Source organism: Vulpes lagopus, chromosome 4 (assembly GCF_018345385.1).
Source record: "Vulpes lagopus strain Blue_001 chromosome 4, ASM1834538v1, whole genome shotgun sequence".
NCBI lineage: Eukaryota > Metazoa > Chordata > Mammalia > Carnivora > Canidae > Vulpes > Vulpes lagopus.
The window spans coordinates 57,455,139-57,467,973 of record NC_054827.1 but is presented as its reverse complement, the minus strand read 5'-3'; the positions used below and the strand labels follow the sequence as shown (position 1 = coordinate 57,467,973).

The window sequence follows — 12,835 nt, the reverse complement described above, 5'->3', positions numbered from 1 at the left end:
AAACATGAATGGTGAAGTGCATATTGCATTTAGAAAATATTACTTTTCAAGGAGCATTTCACCATGTCTGCAGCGAGTGAACTTACCGGTGCTTTGTACATATGATAAAATTACTTATTTCCCACAAACTAACTCTGACACATCCCAAACTCACCTTAAGCAAAATTTCCTTCTCCCCATCTACCTTTCCTGTTTGGAAAGTGCCTGATGGCCATTATGGGATTGTGTGACACACTTCCCCTGTTTCAGTTCTCCCCCAAGCAATTACCAAGAGCTCTCATTTTTAGGTGTTGTGTAGCTAGACATTTACTTCTTACTTACCAAATATTAATTAGAGGCTCTGCAATTAAAAAAAAAAGTAAGACAGTAAAAGGAGGCTTTTTTTGGTGACATTGCATTTTGAGACAAATATTTCAAGTACTAAGAATCCTACTCTTCTATGTCCAGAGACAGCAAAAATGAAGTCGAGGAAAATAATGGTCCAAGGGGATCTATAATAACCTTTTGTGCTATTCATACTGGTGACACGGATGCCTAAAACTTTTCCTTCTCAAATGAGCTTTAATCATAGGCATCGTCTCTATATCACTGTACTTGTGTGGTAAGTAGGGCTGTCAACTATGAGGAAATTCTGCAGCATCTCTCCCTCCCCCACGCCCCATAACAGAAATCGGTCATGGACTTGAACAAGCTAGAGAGACCTAATAGTTCCTCAGGACCTCTCCATCACGACTGGCTAGAGAGTGAGCTTTCAGGGTCCCTGTCTTCATAGACACGTGCTATGTAGTACTGGAAGACAATAAGAAGAGGAAGAAATCCTATTTTCTGGTCAGTGTGAAACACAAGCTTAAGAATTCCAGGATTTTGAAAGGCATTGTTTCAATCTTTTGAACAAAGGAGAGCCTAGCAGTTAAATCTCTAAAGGCTGTAGCAAGCCCCTCAAAGTGAAAATCTGCTAAATAGAATCTTGAGACGCTAAACACATAACATTGGCATGCAGAAAGCTTCGATGTTGAATGAAGGGTTTGCTGGTTTATGCAGATAAGCTGTCCCTACACACCTTCTGAATGCCTTGATGTTTCCTAAAAAGACAACACAAACCTCAGTTATGCCAGGGAGTCCGGACAATAGCCTTCTTATACGGAGTTACTTGCTGCAGTATTTATTTTTTAAGTGCTATGATTGTTGATGGAACCAATTATTACCAAAGCATCCAAGTAAGTGGGAGAGGACTTTGCTACTTCGCTCCTGTTTTGTGAGTTTGGGGCCAGCCCAGTATTTTCTTTGTTTTAAGCCATTCACCTACATGCACACTCTATAGCTTCAATGATTTCTCAGCCCTTGCTTGCAAGTAATTGGTATTGATTCTGCAGGTTACTTCTAATGTGTTCAGTTCCTAAAAGAAATCTAACTGTACCCCTCTCCCCCTCTAGTCCCCAGAAGGAAATAATATTTATAACTTCAAAGCAAATGGCAGGGTTATCCAACTTCCTTAGGCTGAAATTAGGGGTGCCAGGTTTCTTCAGGGTGTGTGGCTTCATACCTGGAACGTGGTGATACGTTTCAAGCTTCCTGTTACTTCAATTCACCGTGTTGATATATGAAGTGTGGTGGGTAGTGGTTAATACTCCTTATGCTAGTGGAGTAAACAGCGTGGGAATCTCATTTAAGAACAAGGCCCTAGGGGGAGACAAGGAATCAGTCTACCTCTTAAATCACCACATTCAACCGGGTAGGTCATTAACAACACTGGCACTAATAGCTTTCAGCAGCGGGGCAGATTGCTGATTACAACTGGGTTTCTTGCAATTGTGGCTGCGGAAGAAGGGGGCACGGACTGGAGCCTCTGTCAGAGGCAGAAAACTGGGGACACACACGAATTAAAGGCAGAAGAGAAAATAAAGTGGAATGTGTAAGACTGGGGCCAAGAAAAGAACCCATCGTTTTCCGTAATCGTTAAACACAACAAGCATATTAGCAGACGGTACAAATAGAGGGAGTTGAATACACAGTTTGGAAGGCTCTGGATTATCGTGAAACAGGCTTTACATCCAGAATCAGCTTGAGAGGTGGTACTCACTGTGGAAGACTTTTTTATTTTCCTCTAAAAAATATTCTATGGACCAAATGTCTCTTCAAGAGGTGACAAATAGCAAAATAAGGATAGAGCAGTAAAAATATTTAAATTTGCATTTAATTATTACTCATAAGTAATAACCCAGGCCCCAACCCCTTAACTTCAAATGAAAGCCATATGTTTGACTGAACATGTTGTCCTAGTGATATTCCATACATTCTACCAACACTCACCAGCGTCAAACTTTGAAACACCCATTTGGTGTCTGCTTAGTGGGGAAGCATCAATGATTAGCACACAGTTCCTTACGGGGGTATTAACAATGCGGATTCATCAGTCAAGCCATTGTGGGTAAGTGAGAAGTCATATTAAAAGTTTCAGTGGAAACTTCCAATAATATTACTTCCAACAGGGTGGGATTATACAAAAATAAACTCCTTCTAAATTTACTCAGGGGGATTTAGTCACTAAAACACGAGGAACATCCTGTTCTATGGCAGTTTTCCTTATTAGGATTTTAAATAGGTACCAAATATGTTAAACTAACACATAGATACGCCCTCTGGACACACACAAAGCATCTCCATGTTCTTTCTGCCTTTAGAGAACATTTGAAAGAATCTTCTAAATATTTTCGTCCACTTCTCTACTTTTCACTTGTTCTGTGTGTGTTTGCGCACCCAGTGTGTAGTGGGGATGGGGATACAGAATACAGGAAATCCTTTTACTTTCCAGCATATTCTGGTCTTGTCCCCTGTGCCCACCACCCCATAGACATTGTGCCCATCAGACCATAGAGGACTTCCATGTGACTAAATCTAGCAAAGAGTTCTCTTACATTTGGAACAATCTGGCACTTCCTCCTTTTCCAAACACTTTCATTTGTTGGCTTTTGTGATACTAACTCCTGATTTTCTTCTTCTCTCACTGCTGGCTTCTACTTAATCAGTTCTTCTCCTGACAAGATGAACTTTTTTTTTTATTTTTAAACTAAGGTCAGATTGTTTCACTCCTTCGAAGAGCTTTCCTGCATCTAGAATAAGATCCAAGTTCCTCATCACCTCCTATAAAGTTCTACTGGCCTGAGCTGCTTCCTGCCTCCACGATTTCACCCTGTGTCACTCACGCTGTGCCCTGCCACCCTGCTTGTCTGCTTCCTGTGTCTGCTCAGCCATTTGTACCTGCAGGGCCTCTTCCTCTGCAGTTAACCATGCCTGCAAAGTATCTCTTCATGCCCCCTCAATCCATTCTGCTTCTGGATCATTCTTGGCAATTGGGTCTCAGCTCATATGGTATCTTCTCAGAAAGTCCCTCTCCAGATCCCCCCTTCTTGTGTTTGCCTTGCTAGTCTCTCACTATTTATGTCATTCATAGCACTTACCACCTTCAGTGAATACTTGTTTCCTTTGTTGATCAGTTACTATCTTTTTCCTCCACTAGAATGTACATAAGGAATAGGTCAATTTTGCTCACCTCTATATTCCTAGGGGTTCAAAGATCGCTTGACACACAATAGGCAGTCAACAAATATGTGTTGAATAAATAAAGCAGGTGTTAACAAAACCCAAGGCCTGAAAAATTTCACCTAAAGATATTATGAACTGCTATGTCAATATTGTTTAAAAATATAGCAATTCTTGGGGATCCCTGGGTGGCGCAGCGGTTTGGCACCTGCCTTTGGCCCAGGGCGCAATCCTGGAGACCCGGGATCAAATCCCACGTCGGGCTCCCGGTGCATGGAGCCTGCTTCCCCCTCTGCCTATGTCTCTGCCTCTTTCTCTCTCTCTCTCTGTGACTATCATAAATAAAAAAAATAAAAATTAAAAAGAAATAGCAATTCTTATATACAAGAATATATATAATCATATATATTCTTCATCATATTCTTGTCCTGCATCTACCCAGTTACCATATACTCCCAACCTGCCATAAGTAACTACTCTTATTAGTATTGTTCATACCTTGTATATCCTTCCAGGGCTTTAAGTGCATATATATTTTTTTTAATTAAGTTCAACTTGCCAACATATAGTACATCACTAGCTTCAGATGTAGTATTTATAAAGTTGTATTTATTTATTTGAGGGAGAGGGAGAGAGAGAGAGAGAGAACACATTGAGGGGATGGGCAGTGGGAGAGGGAGAGAGAATCTTGAGCAGACTCCCCACTGAGCAACAAGCCTCACATGGGATTTGATCCCACGACCCCAAGATCTTAACCTGAGGTGAAATCAAGAGTCAGATACTTGACCAACTGAGCCACCCAGGTGCCCCAAAAATGCATATTCTAACATACAAGAACTTATTTTATTTTCTGTCATTTCAGGAAAATGGTAATGCGCTATATACATTGATCAGTACACTCTTTTTCTACTCAACAGTCCATTTTGGAGATATTTCCACATTAGTAAAGAATTTGCTATCAATATGGAGGAAATGTGACTGTAGTAAGGATAGACAACTAGATCACTAGGACAGGATAGTCCAGAAATAACCCACAGCTATATGGTCAATTGATCTTCAATAAGGATGCTTAAGGAATTCAGTAGGGAGAGGAAAGCAATCTTAAGTTTTTCCACAAATGTTTCTGAAACTCAGTAACTTTAGAAAAAATGAATTTTGATCCTGATCACACACCATGCAAAAATTAATTTGAACTGAGTCAGTAACCCAAATCTGAAAGCCAAAATCATAAAACTTCTGGAAGAAAACATAGGAGACTATCATTATGTCCTTGAGGAGGCAACTTTCTTTTTTAGACAATAGCAAGAGAACAGTAGTTACAAAAGAAATGTTAAATCGGTCTCTTTTCCTCCTCGGCTGCTTGAAGCTCGGCCGCCATCATGAATGATACAGTAACTATCCGGACCAGGAAGTTCATGACCAACCGACTGCTTCAGCGGAAACAGATGGTCATTGATGTTCTTCACCCCGGGAAAGCAACAGTACCTAAGACAGAAATTCGGGAAAAACTAGCCAAAATGTACAAGACCACACCAGATGTCATATTTGTATTTGGATTCAGAACCCATTTTGGTGGTGGCAAGACAACTGGCTTTGGCATGATTTATGATTCCTTGGATTATGCAAAGAAAAATGAACCCAAACATAGACTTGCAAGACATGGCCTGTATGAGAAGAAAAAGACTTCAAGAAAACAGCGCAAAGAACGTAAAAACAGAATGAAGAAAGTCAGGGGGACTGCAAAAGCCAACGTTGGTGCTGGCAAAAAGTGAGCTGGAGATTGGACAACAGAAGGAGTAAAGATTCTGCAGTGGCTTTATCTGTGGTGATTGTGCAGATTTTTCATGAGAGGATTAATAAACTAAGAACGTTAAAAAAAAAAAAAAAAAAAAAAAAGAAATGTTAAATCGTACTTCACCAAAATTAAAAACTTCCCTTTATACACGAAGAAGGTATATATCTCAAAGGACTTATATACAGAATAATGTACTTATATAATTCAATAATAATCAACAAAAACACAGACAAGTGACTTGAACAGACATTCAACAAAGAAAGATGTGTAATAACTGGTAAGCACAAAAGGTAGTCAGCATCATTTATCATAAGCAAATACAAATTGAAACTTCAGTGACATACCCCTACATGCCCACTAGAATGGATAAGATTAAAATAAAAATGCTGACTACATCAAATATTGGTAAGGATGAAGCAACTGGAACTACAGCCTTTTGCTGGTAGATGTGTAAATTAGTTATAACCCTTTGGAAAACTGTTGAATAGTTTCTCATAAATTTCAACATTTACCTACCCTATGACCCAGCCAGCCTGCTCTCAGGCAGGACTGAAGAAAAATAGATAAACTAGAAGATTCATACCAGAATATTCATAGCAGCATTATTCCTGACAGTAAGAAACTAGAAACATCCCCAATACCCATGAACTGGAAAATAGATAAATGAATTGAGGTATATTTTTTCAATGGACTATTACCATGGACAAAGCTGCAAAATACTATGCTGAAGCAAAAAGCCAGCCTTCAAAGAGTATGTTCTGTATTACTCTGTTTACTTATAAAATTCTGGAACAGGTGAAACTAATCTAAGTTGATAGAATCAGGTCAGTGGTTTCCTTTGGGTTGCAAGGCAGTGATAGTCAGGAAAGTGGCCTGAGAGAGAACTTTCTAGGCAGGTGGAAACGTTCTAGTATCATGATGGGGCCTGGAGTACACAGGTGTGTGCATCTGCCAAAACTTATCAAACTGTAGGTTCCGAGTCTATATCTTATTATGTGAAAATTATTCCTCAGTAAAAATAATAAAGTTAAACATTCTAAAGTACAAAATAGTAACAGTATAACTAAAACTTAAATAAAAGGGGAATTTGCTTAAAAATGAGTATCAAGATCTGGGATATGGAATCCATGATTAGGTTGGGGCTGGAGAAAGGGGGATAAAGAGCAACAAGGGGCACTGGCTGGTGGGCAGAGTCCTCCTCCAGTCAGGCTGCCGAGGACCTGGCAGGAAAATGGTATCATGAAGAATGTACACATAGTCTAAAGTCCTGCATTTCTTTCTTTCGTTTTTTTTTTTTTTTGGATTTTTATTTATTTATTCACAAGAGACACAGAGAGAGAGAGGCAGAGACACAGGCAGAGGGAGAAGCAGGCTCCCTACAGGGAGCCTGATGCAGGACTCGATCCCAGGACCTTGGGATCATGACCTGAGCCAAAGGCAGATGCTCAACCACTGAGCTACACAAGTGCCCCTAAAGTCCTGCTAATCTAACCTTTTCTGATCCAACCTTTTTTCCTAGTGCTTCTCCGGCTTACAGCAAAGCTTCAGAAGCTGGTACCATTTATCTGAGACTGAATTTTTCCTCATTATATCACTAATGAGGCTTGTGCGTTTCCTTCCTTTCTCACCTCTATGATTAAAATTCTATGGTGACCTTTAAGTGGAATTACCCCTTCTTTGCTCCAGAAGCCGAATTAACCAGAGCATCATCCAAAGCTAAAATTACCTGTAAACAAAATTGCTCAATAGAACAGAATGAGAAACACTACAAGAAACCCCAAGAATCTCGATTCGGTGTGTCTGGCATGCTACAAAAATGGAGACGGGTTCTGCTCAACTTGACATTTATGGGATGCACCTTGAAGGGTATTATTTGAATATCAAGCTACCTTCTCTTCCTGCCCTTTCTCTGAAAATAGGAATTATAACTATAAGTAAGAAAATGACAGACTCTCCTAAGAAAATGAGAGTTTTCTCTCAATGATTTAGCCTTTAAGCTGCTTTGTTAATTGCCTTTTTTTTTTAAGACTGGAAAATGAAACTTAATAGGGGGATGGGATTGTAATTAACCATTGAGGAAAAAAAATAGACACAAACTTAGAATCAGCATTGTTAAATTTGAGGGGGAATAAGGCAGAGGTAAGACTAGAACTGCAGTTTTTTGTAGAAATGAAGAAAGCATCTCCCTGTGACAGCAGCTCCACCTCACGCTGCCAAAGGACACCGTGGTCTGCGTCTCCCAACAGACGTTGGGCCTCCTCTTGGTGTATCCAGAGAAGGTGCAGCAGACGTGACCAAGCAGGGCATCCATCACTTTGATTCATTCAGGTCATCCTCTAAGACTGATCACTGCGCTTCTCTCCAAGGCTAAGCAAATGGGATCAATTATTGTTCTTGTTCCCTGATTAGTACACGATTGGCTTCTGCAAATCTTGAGAAATGGTAAAATGGATACAGATTGTGTTAGCAGAACTAAATTCAAACTCTTCTGGATTGAAGACTGCCTATTAATGGGAATTAAAAAAAAAAAAAAAGAAGCCTTATCAATGAACATTGGCCCTGAGGCACAGAGACTCAAGGAAATTAGACCAATCCTATAAGAAACCAACTATTTAAAAGGACGGTACTTAATGAAATAGGGATATTCACTCCTACCACTACACAACAATAATAATAATACAGTCCCTGTTTGTTAAAAATACAAATCAACAGATTTAGGGTATATAGTTAAGTGCAAATAAGCGATTTAGAAATTTTTCATGAAACATTTTATAACCAACAAATGTATGGAGAAAGGGAGATAATATACCAAATCTCCACATATGCATCATTTAGGTCGAACAATTATTGAGGTTTTGCCACATTTGCTTCATTTTTTTTCCTTTGCTGAAGATTTATAAAGCAAACCCCAGGAGTATGTAATCTCATGCCTAAATATTTTTTTAAATAAAGATTTTAGTAATTGATTCATGAGAGACACAGAGAGAGGCAGAGACGCAGGCAGAGGCAGAAGCAGGCTCCCTGTGGGGAGCCCAATGTGGGACTGGATCCCAGGACCCCAGGATCACAACCTGAGCCGAAGGCAGATGCTCAACCACTGAGCCACCCAGGGGTCCCTCATGCCTAAATGCTGTAATAACCATCTGTAAAAACACAGACATTCTCTCCCAGAGTCACGGGGGTACCACCTCACCTATGGATTAACAATATCCAGTCCAAAATAAACACTTTATAATTGTCTCAAGAATGTCTTTTCTCATAATTGACATGTTCAAATTAAGAGCTAAAGAAGATCCAAACATCTTATCTGTTAAATCCTTCTAAGTCTCTCTCCGTCTCTCTCTTTTTAAAACATCCACAGCAGTCCTTTAGTGCCATTAACTTGGCATAGAAAATTCATCACTTGTCCTATAAAACATCCCTTAGTCTAGATTTCTGTTTGATCTATTGTGTTATTTAACTACTTGTTCTCCTTATTTCCTCTTGGCTAGAAGTTATCGACGGAGGCTTAATTAGATTCAGGTTCAACCTTCTGGAAGGACTACGTCACAATGGAGGGTGCAGCGTGCTTCCTATTACATCGGGAGGGGGGAAAGGTGCTGGTTTTCTCACTTGGTGTTGTTTTCTCTAGTTCTTCCTCGAGCTTTAAACTAATGGGTTCGATCACTGATGACCACTGCCTGAGTCGGTTATTTCATGAATATGGCAAAATAGTGACTTTCTAATTCTATCACTTTTTCTGTATTTACTGTCAGATTTCTGTAAAGAAGAGTTTTTCCCGACCAGTCATTTTGATGACTGAAAAATATAGTTCTTTCGCAGACTTTTCTTTAATTGTCAATTTTTAGGGCAAGCAGTTGGTATCCTAATAACTTTCAAAGGGTGTTTGAAAGGCATTTCATTTTTTTTAAAAAGATTTTATTTATTCATTTGAGAAAGAGAGAGAGAGAGAGAGAGAGAGAGAGAGAGAGAGAGAGAATGGGCAGGGGGAGGGGCAGAGGGAGAGGGAGAAGCAGACTCTCCATTGAGCAGGGAGCCTGATGCAGGACTGGATCCTAGGACCCGGGGATCATGACCTGAGCCGAAGGCAGATGCTTAACCGACTGGGCCACCCAGGTGCCCCTTGAAAGGCATTTCTAAGCATAAACCAAACTCTATGTTAACTACCTCCACTATTTTTTAAGTTCTAGTTCAAGTTTCCTATGAAGTATTTCTGGAATAATTCCAGTCTCAAATGCTTTTCTTTACTCATTTTCTAAAAGATTTATGTATTCTGTCCATTTCATATTATATTGGAATATATGAAAATTTTAATAAATGCAACGATCAATTTGAACTATACACCTCAAAACAGGCTAGAACAGGGACGATCACTGTCCCGCAGGTGTCCCCCAATTTTCCCAGGACATCTGTTTACTGGCATGTCTACAAGGCAGAGCTGCTGCTGAATGAGTGGAGCCCTCCAGAGGCCAAGGATACTCTCTACTCAAAGGAAAACTGGGAGAGACTTGTTTTGGGGAGAAATTCTATTAAAGTGATCTAAAACACTCTTATTTATGCCAACGGGTCAGACAATGTTGGTGAAACAGATCATTCTGTTTATGCATAAAACTTATTTAACTTTTTTACTTTCAGAAATTAAGCACAAGCCACAACATAGCTTATCAGTGCAGCAGCTGGAGTCTGAGTCTGTGGGAACACAAAGGAATATGCGTGTCTCTGTGGTAGTAAGATTAAGAACTGTTGAAGGAGAGTACCGGTCAGCTCGGACCTGAGGCCAGTGTGATGGGGGCTTGCGTCCCGGCAGACATCTGTGGTACGTGTGCTTTGGAACATAAAACCTATCTATGGATTGAATTCTGGGAGAACAACTCGAAGCATGTCATATCCGTGGCAGAAGAGTGGCCCTTCAAAGATGCCCACACCCTAATCCCTGGAACCTGCGGAGGTTTTACTTTCCCTGGCAAAGGGGACCTTGCAGATGTGATTACAGTTATAGACCTTAAAATAAAGAGATCACCCTGGATTATTTGAGTAGGCTTCATCGAACCACATGAGCCCTTAAAAGCAGAGAACATTCACTTCCTGGAAGCAGAAGAAGAACTTGGCTGAAGGAGAAGTGAGAGAGAGACCAAGCCTGAGAAAGATTCCACGCTTGCTGGCTCTGAGACGCAGGGGCCCACATCAAGCACCGAGAAAGGCCTCTGGCAGGTAAGGGCAGCCCTTTCCTGTCAGCCAACAAGGAAACAAGGGCCCCACTCCTACAATCCCAAAGAATTGGATTTTTTTCCAACAATCTTGAATGAGCTTGGACATGGTTCTTCCCACAGCCTCCGCATGGGAGTCCAGCTGGTCAACACCTGGGTTTCAGCCTCCTATGACCCAGAACAGAGAAACTACATGAGTCAGCTCAGACTTCTCACCTACAGAACTGTGAAATGACAGATTTAGGTTGTGTTAAGCCATGAAGCTTGTGGTAGTTTGGTATGGTAACAACAGAAAACTGAGAATTGACACCCAGAAAGGGAGACAGAACATGAAGACTCCTAACTCTGGGAAACGAACTAGGGGTGGTGGAAGGGGAGGAGGGTGTGGGTGGGGGTGAGTGGGTGACGGGCACTGAGGGGGGCACTTGATGGGATGAGCACTGGGTGTTATTCTGTATGTTGGCAAATTGAACACCAATAAAAAATAAATTTATTAAAAAAAAAAGAATATCGGAGTTATTGTGATGCAGATGAAGAACTGCCCGCAATCCTCCCCCTCGACTCATGCCCTCTTCTTCAATACAGTTTGGGGCTATGATTTTAGCTATATTATTTCGTTGATTATTTTCTTAACTATGTTGTTGCTATTCATTATTATTAGTAGTATTATCACAAGATGTATTATTAGCAAAAGTGTTATAATTATTTTATGTTTGGTGTTGCCCTGGGTACCCAATTATCTTTTACAGGATTAATTTTTATTAAAGAACACTTTCTTTCTTTCTTTCTTTTTTTTTTTTCAAATCAAAACACCGACTTAGCAGTGGACTTTTAGAACACCTTTTGTTTGAAAGTTAAGAGCTGCACACATTTTAAAGAGTCATGACTATCCCAGTGGCATGTAAACCTATATACTAAAAGTAGTAAAAATTTTTACATGTAAGGCTAACTGATTTCATAATCAACAGGTTATAGAAAATGAGGGTTTTAAAGGGCATTATGAGTATTTAATTAAATAATGTGCTTCTCAAGCTGTTTTCCCCAGAGAGAGTAATCAGGGATGATTATTATCAAACTAGGCTAGTTTCATCCTTTCGCAAAAAAGGAGAAGAGTGTGGTGGGAATAATGCCAAATGCAGCTACAACATTTTGATGGAGATAAATGCACAACAAAGTTCAGTCCTATAGGCAAAAAAAAAAAAGACGAAAAGAAACACCAAAATAATTTCATAAATGATGAAAATCATGTAACAAAAGCTTTCTAGATGATGGGTTAATGAGATGTTACTAATGTAAATTTTATGCCTTGTTTAACTTTTTCTTCTGGTGGAACTTTCCAGTGTGACACCCATATTTAATATCAGAGTTTCCAGGAAAATAAAAGAATGAGAATGACATTTCGGCTGCATATTCCTTGTAAGATTTGGGGGGACTGAAATATCAAAGTCACATTAGAAAATGTAATTAACTTAAATCCCTTTTGGGAAAGACAAAAAGAAAAGTGAATCAGAAATAAAAATTATCTTACAGAGAACATTTAAAAAGTGCCAAACAGTAAATGGTAGCTATTGTTCCTGAGAACTTTGTCCTCCTAGCATGTCGACTTTATAGTCACAAGGCCCCGCACCATCGTATTGCCCAAACAATTTACAGCACAAAGGAATCATAATATTCTTTTAAAATGAAGAGCAGTGAATTAATAAGAACCGTTATTGTACCAGATTCCTTCAATCTCAATGGAATGGCCAAATGCTAGCTGGGAAAATGACTTCAGACTGCTTAACTGCTATAATTGAAGTGAGATTTTCCTCCACGTGTGCATGTGCAGAATACAAATATTTTAATTTCATCAGTTCAATGAGTAATTTCACAGGACTGCTATTTTACAGGACCTCCAATGGAAAGTTAAAGGGTGAGTTTGGGAACGGATCATATTTTTCTAGAGAGCACTTATTTTTTTTGCTAAGAGGTCTTGTGGACACGAATCCATTTCCTTCTCATGCCTTCTCCAAGAACAGCAGGAGTGATCTGTGTTTCTGCCCCAGAAGGTAACCCTGTTGGATGCTATCAACACAACTGTGAAGCTATTAATGATTACACTTAAAAATTCTAGCTACCTTCTGCTCCAATTAGTTTCTTCTCTGCCACATACACACACACATGAAACTTTAAAGACATGACTATTTTTTTCCCCAAAAGGGTTTTTATGTTATTAGAGATTCCAGGCATATACCATCCCCTTGGCTTGCTAGGGGACTATATCAATTACCTGGTGAAGGAAACAGTGACGCTG

At 39.8% G+C, this 12,835-nt stretch overlaps 2 protein-coding genes across 2 annotated transcripts in view; one reads left to right on the top strand and one right to left on the bottom strand.

Annotated features, from left to right (window-relative positions):
- The window catches only part of CNTNAP2 (contactin associated protein 2), a 1,951,553-nt gene that overhangs the window by 489,269 nt on the left and 1,449,449 nt on the right, over positions 1–12,835 (bottom strand). The window lies entirely within an intron of this gene.
- Positions 4,883–5,334, top strand: LOC121489909 (40S ribosomal protein S24-like). The gene has a single exon (XM_041753357.1). It carries the CDS (start codon positions 4,920–4,922, stop codon positions 5,310–5,312), a length of 393 nt encoding a protein of 130 aa, XP_041609291.1. The 5' UTR covers positions 4,883–4,919; the 3' UTR covers positions 5,313–5,334.

Coding starts and splice junctions, on each gene's coding strand:
- LOC121489909 (XM_041753357.1), top strand. CDS start 4,920: ATGAATGATACAGTAACTATCCGGACCAGGAAGTTCATGACCAACCGA.